Source organism: Leucoraja erinacea, chromosome 7, assembly GCF_028641065.1.
Source record: "Leucoraja erinacea ecotype New England chromosome 7, Leri_hhj_1, whole genome shotgun sequence".
In the NCBI taxonomy this organism is placed as follows: Eukaryota; Metazoa; Chordata; class Chondrichthyes; order Rajiformes; family Rajidae; genus Leucoraja; species Leucoraja erinaceus.
The window spans coordinates 50,396,253-50,419,261 of NC_073383.1; the positions used below are offsets into that span (position 1 = coordinate 50,396,253).

General features: G+C 43.2%; 1 protein-coding gene across 1 annotated transcript in view; it reads left to right on the top strand.

Annotated features, from left to right (window-relative positions):
• The window catches only part of vps8 (VPS8 subunit of CORVET complex), a 434,442-nt gene that overhangs the window by 398,199 nt on the left and 13,234 nt on the right, over positions 1-23,009 (top strand). Inside the window, exon 46 of the mRNA XM_055638558.1 lies at positions 14,804-14,881. Coding sequence (XP_055494533.1) covers positions 14,804-14,881 — 78 coding nt within the window. The remainder of the gene's footprint in view (positions 1-14,803; positions 14,882-23,009) is intronic.

Sequence of the window (23,009 nt, forward strand, 5' to 3'; positions counted from 1 at the left end):
GAGGCCACACGCAAACTTCTTCTCCACAATCCATGAATATTTTTTTAATTACCTGAATCTGATAGTTTGATACTCTGTTGTGACTTTTTAATTGCAAATTTATTTATATATTTGAATTTATATTGCCCAGCTACTAAGATGAGATCCTGTGTCTCAGGATTAATGGTCAAGAACAATGGTGGCTAAACCACCAAAATAACTTTTACGCTACTAAACACAATATATCCAGATTCATTAAACATTCATTTGATGCTAATAAGTTAGAATTGTCAAGTTCTCAAAAGAGACTAGACTCTAAGATAATTACTAAATTCAAATCAATGTGCTTTGCCATTTTAAACATTATATTATTTATCAGATATTATGGCTAAGGCACATTGAGAATGTTAATTAGACTGTAATGCTCAGTTGGCATTGTATCATATTTGCACTGCAAGTTGCTGGAATGTAGATTTGTTATCCAGCAATTCACTGGAATCATTCCAATGGTTTATCTCCAGGGTCAAGGAAAGGTGGATAATGATAAAGAGCGAAAGACGGTGATAATAGGATGAACTGGAAGCAAATGAATTGTAACAAGTCAGAAAGATTGTAAATTCAGGAAGAGATAAAAAGGCTAATAAATAGTAAAATAATTAATAAACTGTATGAGCAGATGAAGATTTCATTGCAAGTCAATTATGTTTAAGAATTATTGCAATGGTGGTAGAATAGGTATCTGAAATGTATGATGAGACATGGCTAATTATTTTCTTTCAAATACTCCAGTCGAGTATTGCCCTACCTTATCACATCCCGAATCAGTAGATTGTGCAGATAGAGTCTACTGATCCCGCATGCAAGAGGAGCCATGTTTTGGCACCATCTCCAAAGTCCAGTCCGCGTGCTCGAGTTGTTATGATTGGTGCCCGTTCCAGCTCCATCCTCCCGGTCTCAGGTGTTTGGGGGACAAGCAGGGGCTGGCTCGACGGCCCCCTCGTCCAGTCCGTGGTCCCACCAGGTCAGCTCATCAGCTTTGCGGTCCACTGGGACTTGTGTTAAGCCACGGGGGATTGACTCGGCAGCTTCCCCCTGCAGCCGCGGTCGCTGAGTCTTGCGTTCGAACAAGCAACAGTCCCAGTCTTCTGGGAGCTTTTTCCGCTCACGGCCCTCTGAGCGATCTAATTGACACTGTCTACAATGGAACATAAGGATTACCAGACGAAGAAAGCCAAGGCCAATTTGTTTTTCTTAACAACCTGATGGTATTTGAGATTTGTCTATATGTAGCAGTTGATCTTCCAGGACCAGTTGACAACAATTTTTGAACGTAATTCCATTAGAGCATTTTTCTGCATTTTATCTCACTACATGTGTCTGTGCCTTGCAGATGTAAAAATATTAGACGTGAGAATTAAATATTTTTACATTTTAATATTTTAAAGAGTTGGCGTCACTTGTGCACCATCTTGGGGTAGTTGAAGAATCCAGGAATTTCAAAAAACTCCTTGGAGTTTTTTACCCCCGACCGTTGCCCCCCACAATGTACCCAAGTTTGTGTTTTCAATTATCGCATGAAAATCTTATAATCTTAATACTGTGAATCCAAAATTTTGTTTCTTTCAAAGAATGTGTATGAAATGCCTCAAATGATTCACATGCTGAATTCCAAAATGTTGTTTTCTGAAACAAATCCATGCAGTTTGTATATTAATAAGTATCTGTCTTAATTGCCAAATCAGTTTTTGCATCCTCAGATTTTTAGTCTCCTGATACCAAGAAAATGTAGATAACAAGACTGGCAAAGAAATAATGACAACGTCCTGGAACCAATAAACTCTCCACTGGTCGAGGTTTCCATAAGTTCACAGGTCTGATTATGACTTCCAAATTAGAATGCCATGTGAGCCTCTCATTACCAAGTTTCTCTAAGGCATTAATTACCAGTCCTCAATTATAGCTGAGTGAATAATTCATAAAAATGTTGTAAATCCAGCAATTTTACAATTACCATTAAGTTAATTGAGGAACCTCATGGCAAGTTCAATTTTTTCTGCATTGATGGTGGCTAACTATGGAGCATCATAAATCATCCAGACATTTTCTCAGGTTCAGAACTGCTGGTGTATTTTTTTTACTCGCAAGTTTGTAGAATTTCCATGAATCGATAATGTTATCTTTTCAATGGCCATTAAATGGTATTAGCTATATGAATTAATTTCAAGAATGTTACCTATTACAGGTAGATAAGTAAATTACTTCCTGTGCATAGCATGCAAAAGCTACAGAAGTAAATAACTGATTAAGCCTGGAAAGATGATCAGACGAGTAAATCATTTTGGGGTCAACTGGTTAACCTTCAAAAATAAGCTCAAAGACAGCAGTGCATAACTTCAATAGGGTTATAGTTGTAATGTCAATTTGCAAGCATTGGGATAATAATACCTCTTGTGCGCACTGCTCTCATTGCTGGAGATTCATTCTCACTAGACACTGCAACTTTTCACGACATCATTACCCTGTCCAAATCCACACCATCATTATGCCCTATATTTCCACAATCTCTTGGCTTTCTTCATCCTAAGGGAGATTCTTTTTGTGTTCAGAGCCATACAGTCATGTTTAGTGCAGGATTCGAGATGGCCACAGCATTATTTATTTAATTTTCCCGTCAATGTTCTTAATTATAATTTAGGATTACACCTATTTGTATTCTCAGTTAAAATAATCTTACTAGCTTTTGATTCTGAAAAAGTAAGGATTAACATCCGTGGTGCTTGTTTGAAGTCGCCATAGGGTTGGGAAAGGGGGGGGGTTAGAGTTACGAAGTTAGGGTTAAAGTCGGGGTGTCAGGGTTAGGGTTTGAGTTGGCTGGATATCTGATTGGTGATGGATGATGCATTGGATGGTTGCAATATGTTATCATAAGTGCTTTCCTCAGCAGGAGTGTTCGCGCTGTGAGAGTCCAGTTCTGTTCCAAGGCAGCCTACATCCCTTGAATAATTACAGCTGGGATGGGTGCTGGGCATAATTTCAGATGCAAATCGATTCTGTGAAAGACCATTGCAAAGATGAGCATAGAAGAGAGCACACAACTAGATTTCGACATGACATAATGGAGGCCTTGATACAATACGATACGGATTATTGTCATTTGAACCTCAAATGAAGTTCAAACAAAATTTGGTTTCTGCAATCATACAACAAGAAAAGAACCAAGATACACACCAACACAATTTACACAAACATCCATCACAGTGAATTTTCTCCTCACTGTAATGGAATACAAAGTCTTGTCTCTCCCCTGCTCTCCATTCTTCTCCCGATGTCAAAGCCACCGGCGAGCAATGGTAAGTCCCGCGACCATTAAGGCCCCGCCAGGCGATGCAAGTCTTGATGTTGGAACCCCCGGCGGGCGCTAGCAAGTCCTGCAGCCGTTAAAGCCGTGCCAGGCGATGTAAGGCCCCGCTCCAGGTCATTTTAAACCCTGCAATTCGGGCGGGAGAAGTTGCCGTTTCGGGAGCTCCGAAAAGCGGTCTCCCACTAGGGACCCGCGAGCTCCCAATGTCACCGTCCACCCAGCCTGCGGCTGGAGCCTCCGAAGCTTCGAAGTTGGGCCGCAGCCACGCGCCACCGCAGCTCTCCATGCTCCAAAGCCGGCCAGCTCCACAATGGTAGGTCTGCAGGCTCCGCGACTGGAGCCCCCAGGTTGTTCCAAGTCAACGAATCCCACGACCAATGGTGCCTGGGTTGGAAGAGCTCGAGGCTAAGGCCTGGGTCAGCGCCAAGGAGGTTTCCGGAGAAGACCCGGCAGCGATAGTGGAGAGGTCGGTGTGGCGGTCAATGATGGCACCGGCCGACAGACGAGGACACACCATGTAGAGTGAGGGCACTGCTGCCGAGTGAAGGAACAAAGGACAACCTGGCATGGGGGGGGGGGGCGCCGTGAGGAGGGGAGAGGGGAAGAACAAAAGGGACCTGGCGCGGGGGAACTTTTGGATCATTTTGTATACACCCTTTATGGGCGACAAAACCTTGCGTATGCAAGCAAAGAATTTCACTGTGAGTTGTCACAAGTGACATTAAACTATTCAATTCAATTCAATTTCAGCTTTGCCCGAGCTCCATGATACAATGACATGACATTAATGACATGCTACTTTGGTGTCAAAACCCATAGACATCTATATAATTAAAAGTCTCACCTTGACCACTTCCTGTCTGCAGTGTATATTGATTTTAGAAAAAACGCTACCATATATCGCTATGATTTTTGGCCATCTTACTCACAGTCCACCTCCACTGAGCAAGCCCCGAGGATTTTCCCATCGATGAAAAAAAAGGTTATTGTTTAATAAACCTTGAGATCCTCTCGCCTGTCAATCACCGCAATGAAGGTAACGCCTCTTCCGGGTGAGGGGGGTGGGCAAGACTATAAAACCCCAGATGCCTGGATGTGACTCAGTTGCTCTGCAAGATCGTGAAGGAGAGGCCACGACTCTCATTCTAAGCTGTAAATCAACTGAACTGTGAGTCTGCAATGTACTTGCAATAAATCATTTGTTAGCCCTTAATGACAATGCCATGAGTTGTTTGGCCTGCTGCCCTGCCTGTGCTTGAAACTGCAATGCTTTATTAGGTCCGACTGTGTTTGGAAGGAATAAATGCTTTATTAGGTCTGACTGTGTTTGGTTCAAAACTCCCACTCATTTTGTGACTTCCGCTTAGTGCACAGGTCACGCTGATTGCGTAATTTCCGGTGAGTGCAGAGGTCGCGCTGATTGCGTAATTTCCGGTGAGTGCAGAGGTCACGCTGATTGCGGAAGTGCCGTTGACTCCAGAAGCCCCAAAGTGGAGAGGCTGCGCTCAATATTGGAATTAGTGGAGAGGTGGACTATTACATTGGAGGACCAGCCCTCCCGTGTGAAGCTGGGACCCAATGGGTCCCACTTAGTCCAGTCCTAGTACTAAAATCTGAGAAACACCATCCTATTTCTTCTTCCAGTCCAAAGGAAAATTACCTTCCACTGTCAGATCTATCCCAGGGGCTTCACATGTTGCTGACATGTTGTGTTTAGCATGGTACTTCATCGGGTGACTTTTTAAATCAAATACATACATTAGCTATACATATTGTATCCAGCCTGTTTGCTGCATCATTAATAAACTTAATTAAGTTACTCGGGACATTCCACACCCACAACCTCCATCACCAGAACAGACAGCACCTGCATGTTCCCCATCAGAGCATAAACCATCTTGACTTGGAATTGAATTATTATTCCTTTATTGTAATTGAATCCAAAGCTCAGAACTCAGGATCTGATAGCACTGCATTTCATCATATAGACTAATTGATTCAATTACTCAGGTCACTACAGCCTTCATGAACACAATTCGAGATTGGCAATAAGGCTATATTTGTAATGAAGTTTCCATGGAAGAATGACATGGTTCCAAACACAAACTGAATCTCTAACCCCGATCAGTTGTGTTAAGCTCATAAGTCATAGGAGCAGAAGTGGGCCATTTGGCCAATTGAGTACTCCGCAATACATTCAAAGCTGATCTATCTTTCCCTCGCAACCCCTGCCTTCTCCTACTCTTGATTTCTCTTGACACACTTACCCTTCAAGTATCTGATAATCCCCGCCTTAAAAATACGCAATGACTTGGCCTCTACAACCATCTGCGGCAATTAATTCCACAGATTCACCATCCGCTGTTCTCAGTTTAGTTTATGGTAAATCATGGCACAGTGAAAAGCGCTTGTTATGTGCTATCCAGTCAGCTGACAGACAATACATCATTGCAATCGAGCTATTTATAGTGTTTAGATGAATACATAATAAGGGAATAATGTTTTGTGCAAGGTAAAGCCAGCAAAGTCTGATGAAGGAAAGTCCGAGGGTCACCAAAGAGGTAGATTGTAGTTCGGCATTGCTCTCTGGTTGTGGTTGGATGATTCAGTTGCCTGATAACAACTGGGAAGAAACTGTCCATGAATCCGGAGGTGTGCGTTTTCACACTTCTATGCCTTTTTATCTTTTGCCTGATGGGAGAGGGGACAGGAGGGAGTGACCAGGTTGCGGCTCATCCTCGATTATGCTGCTGGCCTTGCCGAGGCAGCATGAGGTTTAAATGAAGCCAATAGAAGGGAGATTAGTTTGTGTGATGGTCCACAATTCGCTGCAATTTCTTGCGGTCTTGGATGGAGTTGTTCCCAAACCCAGCTGTGATGCATCCTGATAAAATGCTTTCTATAGTGCATCTGTAGAAGTTGGTGAGAGTTGTAGGTGACATGCCAAACTTCTTAAGCCTTCTAAGGAAGTAGTGGCGTTCTCCTTTCTAAAGGAACGTTCCTTTATTCTGAGGCGATGCCCTCTGGTTCTCTTGTTTCACACTGGTGGAAATATCCTCTCTACAACCTCGGTATCTAGCCCTTTCACTATTCGGTAAGTTTCAGTGAGTACCCCCTCATCCTTCTAAACTCCAGCGAGTACAGGCCTAGTGCCGTCAAACGCTTATCATATGTTAACCCAATAATTGCTGGGATCAGTCTCCTAAACCTCCTCTGGACCTTCTCCAACGCCAGCACATCCTTCCCCAGATATGGGTCCTAAAACTGCTCACCATACTCCAAATGCCTTATAAAGCCTCAGTATTACATTCCTGTTTTTATATTCTGGTACTCTTGAAATAAATGCTAACATTGTATTTGCCTTCCTTACTACTAATTCAACTTGCAAATAAACCTTTTAGGGATCCTGCAACAGCCCCTCTGATTTCTAAATCCTCTCTCCTTTAGTCTGCCTTTATTCCTACTACTATTGCATGACTGTACACTTTGCTGGCATCTGCAATTCTTTGTTTCTACAATGCCAACAGTGCATGTTTCATATCAAGGGTTGTAGATATTGCCATTAAATTGCAATATTTCTTGTGGTACTCTTCTGCATCTTCCGCCTCAGTGAATTGTTCTGAAGTGTAGATGGCAAAAGGTTGATGACAAACCTAGAGGGGGCGCTGTCCTGTGCACGGCTGCCCTGCCAGCAGTTGTCTGTCTTTTCACCGTTTTATTTTTATTTTTAGTTAGTTAAAGTGTTTTATTTGGAGGTCTAGACTTTTTTATGTGGGGGTGGGGGGGGGGGGGGGGGGGGGGGGGGGGGGGGGGGGGGGAAACTACCTTTCAGGGTCCCTACCTGGTCGGAGAGGCAGCTTTTCATCCGGGCTGCAGCTTCGACCCGTCCTCGTGGCCTACCAGCGGGCCTGGAGCGGCGTTTCCTGTCGGGGACCGCCCAGAACCTTGGCTTCGACGGCGGCACAGCCGGCACGAGCGCTATCGTGGAGCGGGCGATGCCTTGCCTGGGTCGCCGCGCTGGTGCTCCGGTGAGCTGAGACCGCCAGGGACAACATCGCGGAGCTGCGGTTCGGAGGAGCAGCCAGCTGCAGGCGGCGGCGCCGAATTTTACACCGGGAGCCTGGGATATCGCGACGAGATCACCAGTTGTGGAGCTCCAACTGGCGCGGCCTTGTCGGCTTCGGAAGCCGCGGCCTCCAGTACGGAGGCGGCCGTTCCAGGGTTCCCATGCCGCTGTGAGGACTCTCCCGACGCCGGAGCACCACCACCCGGCGAGAACGGCCAGGAACACCGGGCCTCCGTAGAGGCAACTGTGGAGGCCTCAATAGGCCCGACTATGGGTGAACTGGGGTTGGGGACTGGACTTTGTGCCTTCCCTCATGATGGGAGCCATTGTGGGGGGATGTTCTTTGTGTTTAAGACTCTCATTGATGTTATGTCTGTATTCTTTTTTTTGTGTGCTGCAAAATGGCAAAAAGCATTTCACTTCACTACACCTCGGTGTATGTGAATGTGACTAATAAAATACCTTTGATACCTTTGAGATAAGAATGGGAGATACCTACTGAAGAATATTGATCAGTCAATTGTTCTTTTTACAACAATTTGACAGCTCCAAAGTAAATTTTACTGATGCCTGCATTTTTTTAAATTGAGCTTTTTTAAACTGAATTTGCATTCTTAACCTACTATTCTGGGATCTGAAGTCTCAATCTGTGGATCAGATTGTAGCCAATTGGAGTGCTAGACCAGTAACACTGCACCACCATGGAAGGCAATAAACATTGTCTGTCTGCAGAATGTGCTGGCAACAAAATATCAGCCCAATTCTCTTTCTTCCTGATATCTCTCCATCTCCACATTTTCCTGAGGGAAACAATGAATCACAATCATGAAGATACTGACTGACTTTGTGATTTTATTAATGTAGGAGCAACGGATGAATGGCAAAGGCTCAACTGCTGTCCCTTCGGAATTTGAAAGTTATAATGCCAACCTCATTTTACAAGTGTTTGGGTGGGAAACAAATTCATCCTGTCCCAAGGATGCAGTAATAACCATCGGAAAACACTTCATATTTGTGAGAAAAAATAAATAAAATGGCACCAATGCTTTCTCTCACCAACATCGAGCAGCAGCTGTAACTATGGCAACTCCTTCACAATGACTGGCCAAAGGATTTCGAAATATCATATATACAAAATAGATTGCTGATACAAACATTTAAAAAGTGCTAAACGTGCAAATAAGTATGGCTGAATGTTGTGCTGTACTTGACGTATACTTGAAGCTGAATGTCATAAGTGCAATACACAGGTGCTGCGATATTACGTATTTAATGCAAGAGACTAGCACAAACCTCTACCTTTGTACATTTACACAGACAGCCCCCAAGTGTAATGAAAGGTTTGCAACATCTAATACATAGCAGGTGTACTCTACCCTCTGCGTAATAAACATTATTCGAGCATAATGTTTATCACCAAAGCCAATTAACCTACAAATGACCGATTACCAATTAACGACAATATGTCTATTGTCGCACATTCCATTCTATCCCCTCCCACAATCAGAACAAAGACCCTTACTTTATCATTCTTTTGTTCCCAACAATGAACACAGATCCACATCACTGCAACCTTTTGCCAATAACTAACACATATTTCATCAACTCTCCCTGCTTCTAACAGGCAAGATATACAAGCACTGTCATTGCATTCTCTTCTAATTATGAAACATCTGTTGGAAGAAAATGACAGAAATGATATGTTATCACTGGCCTTGCCTGTCCCAATGCCGGAGGAAATTATAGTATACGGCAGGCTATATGTACTCTGAGGTTCAAAGCTATATTTTATAGCTAGTAGAATTTAATAACTGAGCTAATGGTTCATCCTAAACCAAATGTCAGTAAGAGAAATGGATGAAAGGATCATTTGAAAAATGTGTTCTTCACAGAAGGCAACCTGATAATACTCATTGATTGAATGTGTATGTCACAGACCGACCTTTACACAATCAGTATCATGGTTAACTGGTACGGTGGTTGAGAGTGCTTTGTTAAAACAAACAGCAGAGTAAATATATTGCGCTCACATACACAACACAAATGGAGACTATTTGGCACATTGGGTCTATGCTGAAACATTCCCAGCAGTTTCATTTTCCTTCTTGTTTCCCCCATTGCCTTACAACTTGCACTTTCTAACATACATACCTAGTACTGTTTAATATCTTTGGCACTAAATTACACCAAAGGGTAATGTACAGCAACCAATTAACTTTCCTAAGGTCTTTTGAAAGGTGAGCAAAAACAAGACCTACACGTGGAAACCAGCAGTCATGAAAAGACCATGCAAATGCTGCACAGAAAGCTCCCAATGTAAAGCTCAATTGCAGGTTCCTGTGATGAGCAGTACTAACTGGTGCAGCGGTAGAGTTGCTGCCTGAGACCCGGGTTCGATCCTGACTACGGGTCCTGTCTGTACGGAATTTGTACGTTCTCCCCATGACCCCGTGGGTTTTCGCCGGTTGTTCTGGTTTCCTCCCACACTCCAAAGATGTACTGGTTTGTAGGTTAATTGGCTTTGGTAAATATTGAAAATGAACCTAGTGTGTAGGATAGTGCAAGTGTACAGAGATCGCTGGTCGGCGCAAACTCGGTGGGTCTAAGGACTTGTTTCCGCGTGGCATCTCTAAACTAAACAACTAAACTCAACTGCTACATCACCAAACTGTCCCTTCAGCTCTGATCTACTAACTAATGGCAGTTATTTCTTCTTTGACAACCCGTCATGCATTTGAACATAACTATTAATTTGTCTCCTTTTCAGTTCTTAACATAAACATTTGCTGTTCTCAGCACTAATTTGCCACTTATGTGACATTATAAATAGGACTGGTTTGTGAAATAGAATGCCATGGGAACATTTAGAGAGAGATGTATCCGAGCTGATTTGACAGAAGCTGGTGCTGACCGCTTCTATTATAATGTTTAAGAAGGAACTACAGATGCTGGAACAATCGAAGGTAGACAAAAATGCTGGAGAAACTCAGCGGGTGAGGCAGCATCTATGGAGCGAAGGAATGGGTGATGTTTCGGGTCGAGACCCTTCAGTCTGATTCTGATGATAATTCAAATTATATTCATAATTATATCCATTCTATTATAATGATGACCATTTCCTTTATAGTATACTAGACTAAGTGGGACCCGTTGGGTCCCAGTCACACGGGAGGCCTGGTGGGGCTGGGCTGCTGCTTGGGGCGGGGCTGCTGTTTGCGGCAGAGCTGCCTCTTGGGGCGGGGCGTGGCTGCTGCTTGGGGCGGGGCTGCTGCTTGGGGCGGGGCTGCTTCGAGGCCCTCCGAAAGTCCGGTTGGAAACCTCCGCTGGCCACCCTCGCGATGGCGCAGGAAGGGGCGGAGCGTCCCGGGGAGTGACAGGGGACGAGACTAGTCCACGCGGCGCTGACTGACATGAGAAGAGATCGATCTGTACACGTGCGGTTTTTAAACTTTTTAAACCTCGCTATCTTTTACAATATTCAAACGATCGTAACAAAATGGCGCACTCGCAGCACAGGAGAATGGTGAGTGAACTTCTGAAAAATCGTAGCGCTATCGCGATCCGTTTTTGCGCAAATAGAAAGACCGCCAAACTGGAAGATAACAAGATCAGAGTTTTAGTTATGTATAGATAACATGAACTATGAAATAACTTTTTGAAGAAATTACTACCTAAATTAATTAACTAGCATTGAAACCATGATAACGATGCACACATTATCAGAGCCAGTGATCTTGTGCCTAACAATTTCACTGCCCGTCAAAGTTCTACTCCACAGTGAGATTTAAGAAAACCATTCATGTAATAGCTGACGGCATTTACAGTCCTGTCCGACTTGAGACCGTGATGTGTCCTGCAAGCAATGACTGTCTTGGACCAAGTCTGTCACAGGAAATCAAAATGCTTCGTAGCCCCCACCTGCCCTGGAAGCCATTGTCGCCTTCAAAGGCCCATTTATATGGAGGTCACATTTAACTATTAATTTAAACTTTCATTTACAGGTTAATTACAACCAGGAAATCTAAAACAAATCTCAAGGTTTGATATTTTTGGGTCCCTCTGGCACCAGAATAGCAGGACAACCTGAAGTTGTTTCACCGTTGCTGCATACTTTCCCAGCTTCCTTGCTGCCTTCTTTTATGCTGGTTGTTTTCCCAATGTTTGCCCAGGTGCATTTTACCCAGTGTGAGATCTCCAGGCTCATTATTGTTCAAAGCCGAGAGTGTTCCAACAGAGAGCATTTGAAAGCCTTGACATTCATTCAGCCCCTATAAATGCATTTTTTTTTAATGTTTCAAATACAAATTGCCATAATTTTCCTTCCAGGTGTATTGTGTTTCATTTGATTGTCTCGTTCAATGGTTTGCTGGAATATCAAGCATAGTGAGCTTGAGCACACTTTTGCAACCATCAGAACATGTACTTCATTATGGTTTATGCTCATTTGTCTTGTTATTTTGTTTTAGGTTACTACTAATTTTATTAGAGCAAGAAATGAAGGGTAATTGACTTACTACCTTTGTATGTGACTGATGTCAATGCCGTGTCATGAACATCTAGTGCAGAGTTTCAAAATCAAGAATGATACATTTTCTGTACTTGTGGCATTAAGTATGTTGCGGCGTTTTTTTCTAGCCTGATGAAAAATGGCCACGAGTAAAAAAGGTCATGAATTAGGTCATGAAAGTGGGACAGGCCCTTTAGAGAGTTGGGAAGCTAAGGGGGTGAGGGCGCATGTTAGCCTAAATCTCCAAAGCTCAAAAACATAAATGGTCTTCTGTAAGTGATGATGAGGAAAGTACAGGTGCTGCTGCCCTTTGCTCCCAGATGGAAGGCTCTATTGATGTTTTGCCACAACATCTCACTGAGGCTTGGACTGAAATATGTGAGGACAGTGATTTGCAGTCAAGCTAACTGAGTGATCATCCAACATTTCTTAAAGCCCTTACTGCTGCCCTGCTCATACATGGCTCAAAGACATTTTAATGTGAAATTTGATTCGGCCAAATGCACACATATTGATATCATTTTCATTTTCCATTGTGGAGAAAGAAAAACTGCTGATTTGCTTTTACCCTTTACACTTCTGTCCAGAACAATTTTACTCCTGTTTTATTTGCAAGTCAAAGCAATGATTATTATCATTGTAAAAGCAAAACTATATCTGGAAATTTGCTGCTGCTTGAACACAATCTAGCCAAGCTGGTCATATTTATAATGCGGTGATAATAGTTTGTTCACTCCTTGACATCTCCGGCAAAGTGTAGAAGATTGATGGCATTTCAGGATAGAAACTTGTAGTATGAGGTCGGACTTGAGACATTTGCTGAATACTGAAAATATGAATACTAAGCTGATTAATTTGCCACTTAACTTCACAGTGACTGTACAAAACTCAAAAATAGCCCTTGTCCTGTGGGTCTTTATAACATCATAAATTTAAACAGAATGTGACTGGTATGGTGCTGATTGTAAACCTAATTGCAAAGCTATTCAGTGAGTTCCAATCCACAGAATAATGAATGGTCAGCCCTGTTCAACCATAGAGCATCAGAGTATTTCATAATAAATTCTCTACTATTTCTAATGCAGTACTTCATTACCTGAAATTGGATATTTTGATGAAGAAATGGTGATAAATACTCTTAGAATTATTTCAGTTCTGATCTTTATTTGCTTTGGTGCAATTTATCAAGTATGTTCCAGCATATTTCATTAACCATTTTGTTTTGTGTTTGCTTACACAACTATGTTAATATTATATTTAAGTGGAATGATCTCTGGCTAGCCAAAAAAAAACAGCTAGGCTGTTTCAAATAGGCTCTCCGGTGCCCATACCACTTTCCCGATAATAGTAGCGAAATGATGATCTTTAATGATATTGGCTGCACCTCCTACAGATCCCTTCATTGTGGGGAGTCAGTACTGACGGTCCGAGCAATATCCACCACTCCCTGTAGCCTCCCTTATTCTTGGGAGGAATTACCTAAACAGGCTGTAATGCAACTAGTCAGTAGGCACTCTACTGTGCAACGGTAGAAGCTTGATAGAGTTTTCAGCAATATAGCGAATATCCTCATTCTTCTAAGGAAATAGAGGAACATGAGCTTTCTCTGCGATTACATCAATGCGCTGAGCCCAGGACAGAGATATGAATGTCCAGGAACTGGTGTCCACTTTCTCCTCCGCTGTCCCGTTGACGAAGGCAGCTTCATTGATCCTCGACTTTCCTTTCCCAAACTCGACAATTAGCTCCTTGTACTTGCTAATGTAGAGAGCAAGATTGTTGTTCTGGCACCATTAAATCAAATTATCGAACTCCCTCCTTTACTCTGACATTGATACCCATCCATTATTAGTTCAATAATGGCATTCGTCAGAAAATTTAAAGATGGTATTGGACCTATGCCTGAATGCACAGTCATGGATATAGAGAAAATGGAGCAGTGGACTGAGCACATAGCCATGATCAATAGTTATCAAGAAGAAAGTCCTGTCGTCAATTTATACTGACTGTGGTCTGCTGAGGAGAAAGTTGATGATCCAATTACATAGGGACAAGCAGATACCCAATTTGAGGACGTTGGAGGGGATGATAGTGTTAACTACCAAGCTGTAGCCAATGAACAACAGCTTGACATATGTTCTTATTGTCCAAGTGATTTAGGGCAGAGCCAATAAGATTGCGTCCATTGTTCATCTGTTGTGCTGGTAGTCAAATTGTAGTTGTTCCAGGTCCATACTAGAGCAGGAGTTGATATACGACATAACCAATCTCTCAAAGCAGTTCATTAACATGGACATTAGAGCCACAGATTAGTAGATATTGAAAAGACACCTTACTCTTCTTGGGCACCATGATTATTGATGTCCTTTTAAACCAGGTGGGGATCTCCGACCTTAGTAATGAGAAGTTGCAGATATCCATAAGAATTCCAGCTAGTTGGTCCACGCAGGTTTTAAGACTGCAACCAGGTACACACATCGAGGCCGGACTCTTTCCATAGTTCACCCTTGTGAAGGATCTTCGGATTACAGTCATCAGGGGCTCTGGGGGCCTGAGAAGATACATCAATGCTCTCACTTTCAAAATGAGTTTAGACAGCAGTGAGCTTGTCTGGAATTGATGCATTGCTGTCACTTGATCTACTTGGTTTATTCTTATCAGTAATGACGACTTGCAAGTCCTGCCACAGCTGCTGAACGCTGACGGGATCAAACAAATCTTTCTTCCCTTTTCTGTTGGCGTTATCGAGGTCGTGCCAGGACTTCATACGTATATGACTTGTTTCAATTGTATCCAAGCATTTATCTTACTGCAGAGAATAGGATATCCTCAAATGAATACAAAAGAAAATATGTCTCTCTTACATGCATTATTTTATTCATTTTTGCAGCCAGCTGAAGCAACATTGGAGCCACAACAGATCCAGGCCTTTGACCAGCTCCGGCGGCTCTACAGAGGACCATCCAGGGTATGTGCTTCATTTTTTTTCTCTTGATAATTTCACAAACAGCAAATTAGTTGAAAAATAGCAAAATAACAAAAGCAGCATTTTGAATTGCAGATGAGAGAAGCTGTCAGAGCTGGTACTACAACACTCGTGACTTTAGAGGCAATGAGTTCACACAATAGCCATCTTTGTCTCTTAATTTATTCATAACCAGGCTCTTGATTGCACATCATCAGCCTCATGAAATTTTTTTATTTTTTATTCATTGTGATAGGGAAATGTTAAATCGCTCTTAACATTCCAGTTATCCAACTTTAGCATCAAATATCTCGAGGCAGGTGAAGCAAAATATAATCTGGTATGCTCAGAATGTATTCCATTCTCATTCATGGAACAAACTCACCCTCTGTATCAGTGTGACATCTAATTATTTATTTCCATAAATTTGTTACTTCTGAGGTATTTTACCACATCCATTTCTCTGAGAGAATTTGTAACATTATATTAAAGTACAGCAGTTCTGGACCTGCTTATCCATGGTAGTCTTTATAGTTCCTATTTTGTATACAAGGTTGTCAATTACTGGATAAGGCGTATTATTTTTTCCCTCTGATTTGTTTTCCCACAATTAAGGAAACAACATCATTGCTATAAAAAGTTAAAACAGTGTTTTCCAATGTGCTGTGTCTCAAGTACAAGGTTGTTGGAAGTGCATCTGTAATATACACACCTGAAAAATACATTGAACCTGGAAGATACTTAATTGTTAAGCAGTTTGGGCTTCACCAAGGCCATGGCTCCAAAATTCCTCATGGCTTTGGTCCAAATGCAGACGAAAGAGTTGAATTCCAAAGGTAAAGTGGAAGTAACTGCTCTTGTTTGCCATGACAGCATTTGATCAAACATGTTATCAACAAGAAGTAATAAAACTGTAGTCAATGGGCAACAGAGAGAAAACATATATATAGTTGGTTGTACCTTCGAAAAAGAAAAATGCTTACGGTTCTTGGAGATCATTTTTCCTATCCCAACATCACCACAGGGGCAAACCCTAGATTCAACCATCTCCGGCTGCTTCCTCAATGATTTTTCTTCAATCGTAAGGACAGAAGTGGGGATGTTTGCTCAGTGTTCAATTCCATTCAGTACAACTCAGCAAATAGACTCCACATCTGCACGCTTAGAAACCAAAGTAACATTCTGACATTTGTGTCATAATAGTAGCAGGTAGTGACCAGCTCCAACAAGCGAGAATCTAACCATCAACCCTCGATATTTAATAGAATTACCCTTGTTTCCTCCATCATTCCTCCATCATTCCAGAATTCCTCCATCAACTGTGGAGCACTGCTGTTAGAAACATTACTGGACCAGTACTGTCAACAAGAGCTGGGTATCTTGTAAGGAATTACTTACCTTCTGAATCCCCAAGGCCTTTCCATCATCTTCAAAACAGGTCAGGAACAAAATGGAACACTCTCCACTTGACTGGATGTGTACATTACCAACAACTTTCAGAGCTCGATATAATCCAGGAAAAAGCCAGCACCACATCTACCACCTTGACGTTTGAACGTTCATTCTCTCCAACTCCTGTGCACAGTGGCTGCAGTGTACAGTACCTCACGTTGAATTCATTGCTTTGTGAACAAGAATGGTGAGGTACAAGTGCATTGAAAAATCATGCGTGCAGCAGCTTCACGGCCATATAGACGCAAGACACAGTTAAACAAATTACACATAAATTACACAACATTTCCAAACGAAAGAAGACTGCAAAAAAACAAGACATCAGTGCAAAAAATATAATTAGAAAGGAAAAAAAGTCCATGGTAGTGCAAAAGTAGTTTTCTGGTGTGAAGGTAGCCATTACAATATATACTGCAGCTACCCACATGAGCTACTTCAACAGCACCTCCTAACAGCGTGCTAATGAAAGCATATGGTATGCTTGCTTTCATAGGTCGGGGCATTGAGTATCACGAGTATACAATGTATATACGCTTGAATATAGAGTATCATGAATATACGCTTGTTGGAGCATTATTGAACAAGAATCATGAGTATACAGTCAAGTCCCAGCTTTATAGGACTTTGCTTAGGCTGCATTTGGAGTATTGTGTGCAGTTCTGGTTCCCCCATTACAGAAAGGATGTGGAGGCTTTGCAAAGGATGCAGGAGGTTTGCAGAATGATGCCTGGATTAGGGGATATAAACTACGGGGAATGGTTGAACAGACTTGGATTGTTTTTTCTGGAATGCCCGAGTTTGCCTGAGCCAGACCTGATAGAAGTACAGGTGCACAACCTTTTATCCGAAATTCCAAATAACGAAAAGCTCCGAATAGCGGACATTTTTTCGGTCCTTGAAGAAAGGTCCTTGAAGACGTTCACCAAGGGCGGCCCGCAGAGGTGACAGCGGAACCTCCGGTCGGTCCTCGAAGAAAGGGGAACTAAATTCCCATTCATGAAATAGAAGGTGAGGGTATATTGCGCGGGAGGGTTAATAATTGACAATCTGCTGCTGCCTGCCCGCTGAGTTAAAAAGTTCCCACGGTAAACTCACGATACACAGTGTATCGTGAGTCTTGCGTGGGAACTTTTTAACTCAGCGGGCAGGCAGCAGCAGATTGTCGCTCCCTTCAGTTTCACCCCACCTACACCCCTCTGCTTCCCGGCCATGTGTGTGACCCCTTCCCTCCCCTCTCCAGCTCCCCGCCCATTGCACCGGCGCGGGGGCTTTGCACTGTCTTCACGTCGGCGATGCCAGCAGGTCAGTGCCAGTCACCGGAGACGTCAGGACCAACGGGACACCGACCCCCAGGCCCACTGCAAGCACGGAGATCCCAGAGACCCACAGCCAGCAGCAGCCCAGCCCCGTTCCAACTCCAGAGGAACACGCTCCCCGTAGGGACAGAAGCTGATGGTGTGCAAGGTACGTCTTGTTCTTGGGGTTGCGGATGAGGGGGCGCAGCTCGGGCTGTGGGCGAACTGCCACTTGTCGCTGTAGCGGCCCATCGGGGAGCGGGTTCCTGTTGGTCCTGACGTCTCCGGCCACCCCCCTGGACAGGAGCTGAGAGACGTCAGGACCACCAGAAGCCGCTCCCCGATGGGCCGCTACGGCGACAAGTGGCAGTTCGCCCACAGCCCGAGCTGCGCCCCCCTCATCGGGACACTGACCCCCAGGCCCACTGCAAGCACGGAGATCCCAGATCAGCAACTCCAGCCCAGCCCCGCTCCAACTCCAGAGGAACACGCTCCCCATAGGGGCAGAAGCTGACGGTGTGCAAGGTACGTCTTGTTCTTGGGGTGGCGCAGCTCGGGCTGTGGGCGAACTGCCACTTGTCGCCGTAGCGGCCCATCGGGGAGCGGATTCCTCTGGAGTTGGAGGGACAGGGAGACACAGCGGCTTTTGAGAATGGTGGGCAATCACTTCCAAAGTTCTGCCCACACAGTCAGTACACCTCTCCTACACTTGTCTCCCGCATTAAGATCATCTCGCAGAGAATGATCCCAGCCTAACCCTCCCTATTCACTCCTATTCTGCAAGAAAAAACTACATTGAAGACTCAAACTCGCGATCGAGTAACTGCCGGGATCGAGGCGCAAACTCGCGACCTTGCGGATATGAGCCGAGCACTCTACCACTGAGCCAGCCGTTAAAACCTACGCTAAAAATCTTCCATTCCGAAACCCGAAAAATTCTGAATTACGAAAAGTGTCTGGTCCCAAGGCTTTCGGATAAAAGGTTGTGCACCTGTATATAAAATTATCAGAGGCATATATAGGATAGACAGTCAGAATATTTTTCCCAGGATTGAAAAAATCAAACACCAGAGGGTATAGCTCTAATGTGAGAAGGTCAAAGCTTAAAGGATATGTGCGGGTCAAGATTTTTACACAATGGGTGGCGAGTACCTGTAACATAGTGCCAGGGGTGGTGGTTGAAGTAGATATACGTGGCATTTAAGAGACTTTGGATAGGTGTATGGATAGGCATGGAATGGTGTTTTGTGGATCATGTATACGCAGCTAAGAATTGGTCTTGGCCTCATGTTCAGCAAAGACATTGTGGACCTAAGGGCCTGTTCTTGTGCTCTAGTAATCTATGTTCCAATCTTGCAAACTCTGCCACCAAGAAAGATAAAGACAGCAGATGCATGGGAATAGCACCTCCAAGTTTTGCACTATCCTGATTTGGAAATATATTGTCACTAGGTTTAAATCATGGAACTTCCTACACCAGAGTACTGTAGGAATATCTTTATCTGAAGCACTTCAACAGCTGAAGTAGGCAGTTCACCTTCACATTCTCAAACACCATTATGGAGTTATGGGTTCATACAGCACAGAGATGGGTCCTTTGGCCAACCAGGTCCATGCTAACCATCAGGTACACATTTAGTAATGCTACACGACTGGCATTTTATTTTCCCCACATTCCCATCTTCTCCCCGCTAATTTAATCACTTCCCTCTGGAAGGCGACTCCGGAATATCAAAGCTGCCACAGCCAGACATAAAAGCAGCTTTTTTACACGAGTAGTAGCTCTACTCAATAACCCAAAATCTGTAGCCTCCTTTTGCTCTGGTATTTTATTTAATTACAGATTACAGATTACAGATTTCCTTTATTGTCATTCAGACTGAAGTCTGAACGAAAATTCACATGTTTAATCGATAATGTTTTATTATTAATGTTTAATGTTTCTGTTTTATTATTTAATGTTTAATGTGTCATTCCTAACTCACTGTATGTCTTGTTGTCACTTGCGGGCGGAGGACCAAGGCAAATTCCTTGTATGTGAATACTTGGCCATAAACTTATTCATCCATTCATCTGCATACTAGAGAAAATTTACATTGACTATTTAACCTACCAACCTACACTTGTTTGAGATGTGAGAAGAAACTGATCAACTAGAGAAAAACAAAACACTTCCATGGTGAGAATCTGCGACTCCCCACAGACAATGCCGTAGATCAGGATATAATGCAGATCATTGGAATAACTAAATAGGACCAACTATACCATTAGTAGAATGAGAAATATCAGCTGGCCTTGCCAGGAGCACCTAAATATTGAAAATTATTACTTTTTTAAAACGACTTTAAAATCAGCTCAACTTTATTATAATAAGCTAGTTCGACATTCCGACTGGGCATGCCCAGGTCATAGGTCACTCGAGAAAAACATTCTCGGCAGTTGAGCTGCTGTGTGTATACAGACCTGCGTTTCATCAGTAGTCAGGATCGAACCGGGTCTACAGCACTGCAGGCGCTGTTGAATTGCTACTGGAGTTAGCAACACTATTTCTCCCTTCACCACTGGTCCAAGCAGAAATCTCAGCAGTGACAATCTAATAAATCACAGTCCGGTCCCCCTCAGCCTGGGTGTATGTCTTCCATTCTCACTCGGGCTGCCCTCCCGGGTTATACAGGGTTATTATACAGTGGCGAACCATGCACCCCTCTCCTGCACAACCCCTGGAGACAGATTTGTGAGCGGAGTCTCAAGGGCCTGTCCCACTTGGCTGTCATTTGCACCTCATTTACGCATCATATGTAAAATAGGTCGATGCGCGATGCCATCACGCGTCAGCACAGCCGTCTGGTGCACGTGACGTCATTAGAATAACCCTGCGGCGTGCGGCAGGACGTTGATGCAAGGACTTAAGGATGTTGATGCACGGTGACGTAACCATGTGTTACCACACGATACGCGAGACGTCGGGACGCCAGCGTGCGTACCCAATGCGTCAGCGTGTGTACACGATACGTCACGCAGGTGGCGCGCTAGGATTTAATTCCTGTACTAAAACCTGGAGCGCCGCGCGATACCACGGCCACCGCATACGATTTCACGCCTCATCATGCGCAACGCACGAGCACCCCACGCGTCACGACGCGTCAACCTAATTTACATATAACACGTAAATGAGGCACAAATGAGGCCAAGTGGGACAGGCCCTTCACTACCACCGTCCCCGTCCCCTCCCGAGTGTGCTAGAGTGAAAAGCCTAATCTTGGGAGCAGATGCGGTGGAAACAGTGAAAGTGAGAGTTGGGGATGGTGTTCTTGCAAGAGGCAGGACAAAGTATTTTATGTTCATTCAAATGCAGGTGGCTGGATTGAGATGGTGTGGTGTGATTCAACAATTAAAAATTGATAGAAGGTATTGGCTTTGGCACAGCACGAATCACTGCACGAACTGGGAGGAAAATAAATGTTACCTTCTTTAATAATTGAACATCTGAAATCCAGCCTGGTTAGTTAGTGAACTGAAATAGTAAGGGATGGTTTGCCAGTATGCCTATTTTTCCATTACGCTGAATCCTTTCATGCATCTTGTGATACGTTTAAATGCTCAAAAAGTACCTGAATTTCAATCAAATATTAACAAGCCACACAATATAAATGTACCCATAGGTATCAAAATCCTGTTGAAACTGTGAGGATTGCTAAATCCTGTGGATTGTTTAACATATCCAGTTTAGTTCCTGTTGGAGTAAAAGGTGCTGCTTGATTAAATTGTGGTTTAATAGACTGATGGCATTGTGGTTTGCTGCAGCAGTCTCTTGATTTGCAACTATTTGCAAAGTGCAGCATTGACTACACCTCGCTGCCTACATCATGAGTCCTCAATGTCCCTCGGTTCATTAAATATGCAGCGTGCCATGCAATTTTCATCCGCTAAATATATGTACACACACATTGTGATGAATTGTTCTTTTTTAAAAACGATAAACTATGGTATCATTTTGAAAGAGTCGTTCGAAAAATAATTCAAGAACGGATTTATCTAATGCATCATTGCAAGAGCTTCAAGAACTGAGAAGGGTTTTTTTTGGTGAGGAACAGTAGTAAATGGTGACACAGAAGAAGGCCTCAATGATGTGTTCTTTTAGGGAATTACCCCACACTGTGTAACCATTGCGGGCATTGGGAATGACTTGTTTAGATTCCCCTCTTCCCAACTTCCCCTCTACCACTCACTAAAAAAAATTATGCCATTGTTTTGGCCGCATGGTGGCGCAGCGGTAGAGTGCCAGAGACCCAGGTTCGATCCTGACGATGGGTGCTGTCTGTTCAGAGTTTGCACCTCCTTCCTGTGACCTGCGTAGGTTTTCTCCAAAAACTTTGGTTTCTTCACACACTCCAAAGACATACAGGTTTGTAGGTTAATTGGCTTGGTATAAATGTAAATTGTCCCTAGTGTGTGTGGGATAATGTTAATGTGCGACGATCGCTGGTCGGCGCGGACTTGGTAGGTCGAAGAGCCTGTTTCCGTGCTGGATCTCAAAACTAAATTAAACTAAACACTGGCCAGGCATGATTTGGTTATGAACACAAAAGAAAGATGTAAATAAATATTAATTTCCAAAGTAAACACAGAAAATGCTGGAAATACTCAGAAAGGATCTTCAGCCTGAAAGTTGACTCTTTTTCTCTTCCCACTGATACAGGCTGACCTGCTGAGTTTATCCAGCATTTTCTGTTTCTATTTTCGATTTACAGCAGCTGTGGTTCCCTTGGAATTTGACAGTTTCTGATTGGCCATCTTAATGGCACAAACAATAAAACAATCCGCACTACAGCAGAAATCTAGTGCTGCTTCGTCCTGGAGAAGATTTTACTCCTCCACACTCACCTGTAAAAGCACATTTAACTGACCACTTCTTGTTTCAGATAAAAATATATCAGCACAATATAAGGTGAAAGAGTGTCGTTGTCAGGTGAACCAAGCTTCCAGTGAAACCTTGTCAGCTTATCTCAGGAACGAAAGCTGTTCATAATGTAAAAACAAAAAATACTGGACATATTCAGAAGGTTGTTTGATTTGATTTTAGATTTCCAGCATGTGTAATTTTTATTTTGATGTTCATTAACGAGCAAATCATATTGGCAATAGTCAGCATACGAAATCAGTAAGGATAGAAATGAAGACTGCAAGATGAGAGAAAGACTCAGTTTTGCCAGCTATGTCATTGAGTTCTCTCTGTAGTTCAAGTTATTAACTTGCTTTTATGCATTCAGCATACACCAAAGCACTGAAGCAATACCATCAATTAACTGCTTATCAAAAAGCACCTCAAAATGGTTTCACTACTGTATCAGTCACTTTGCAGCTCTGGTATTCAGCCAGATCGC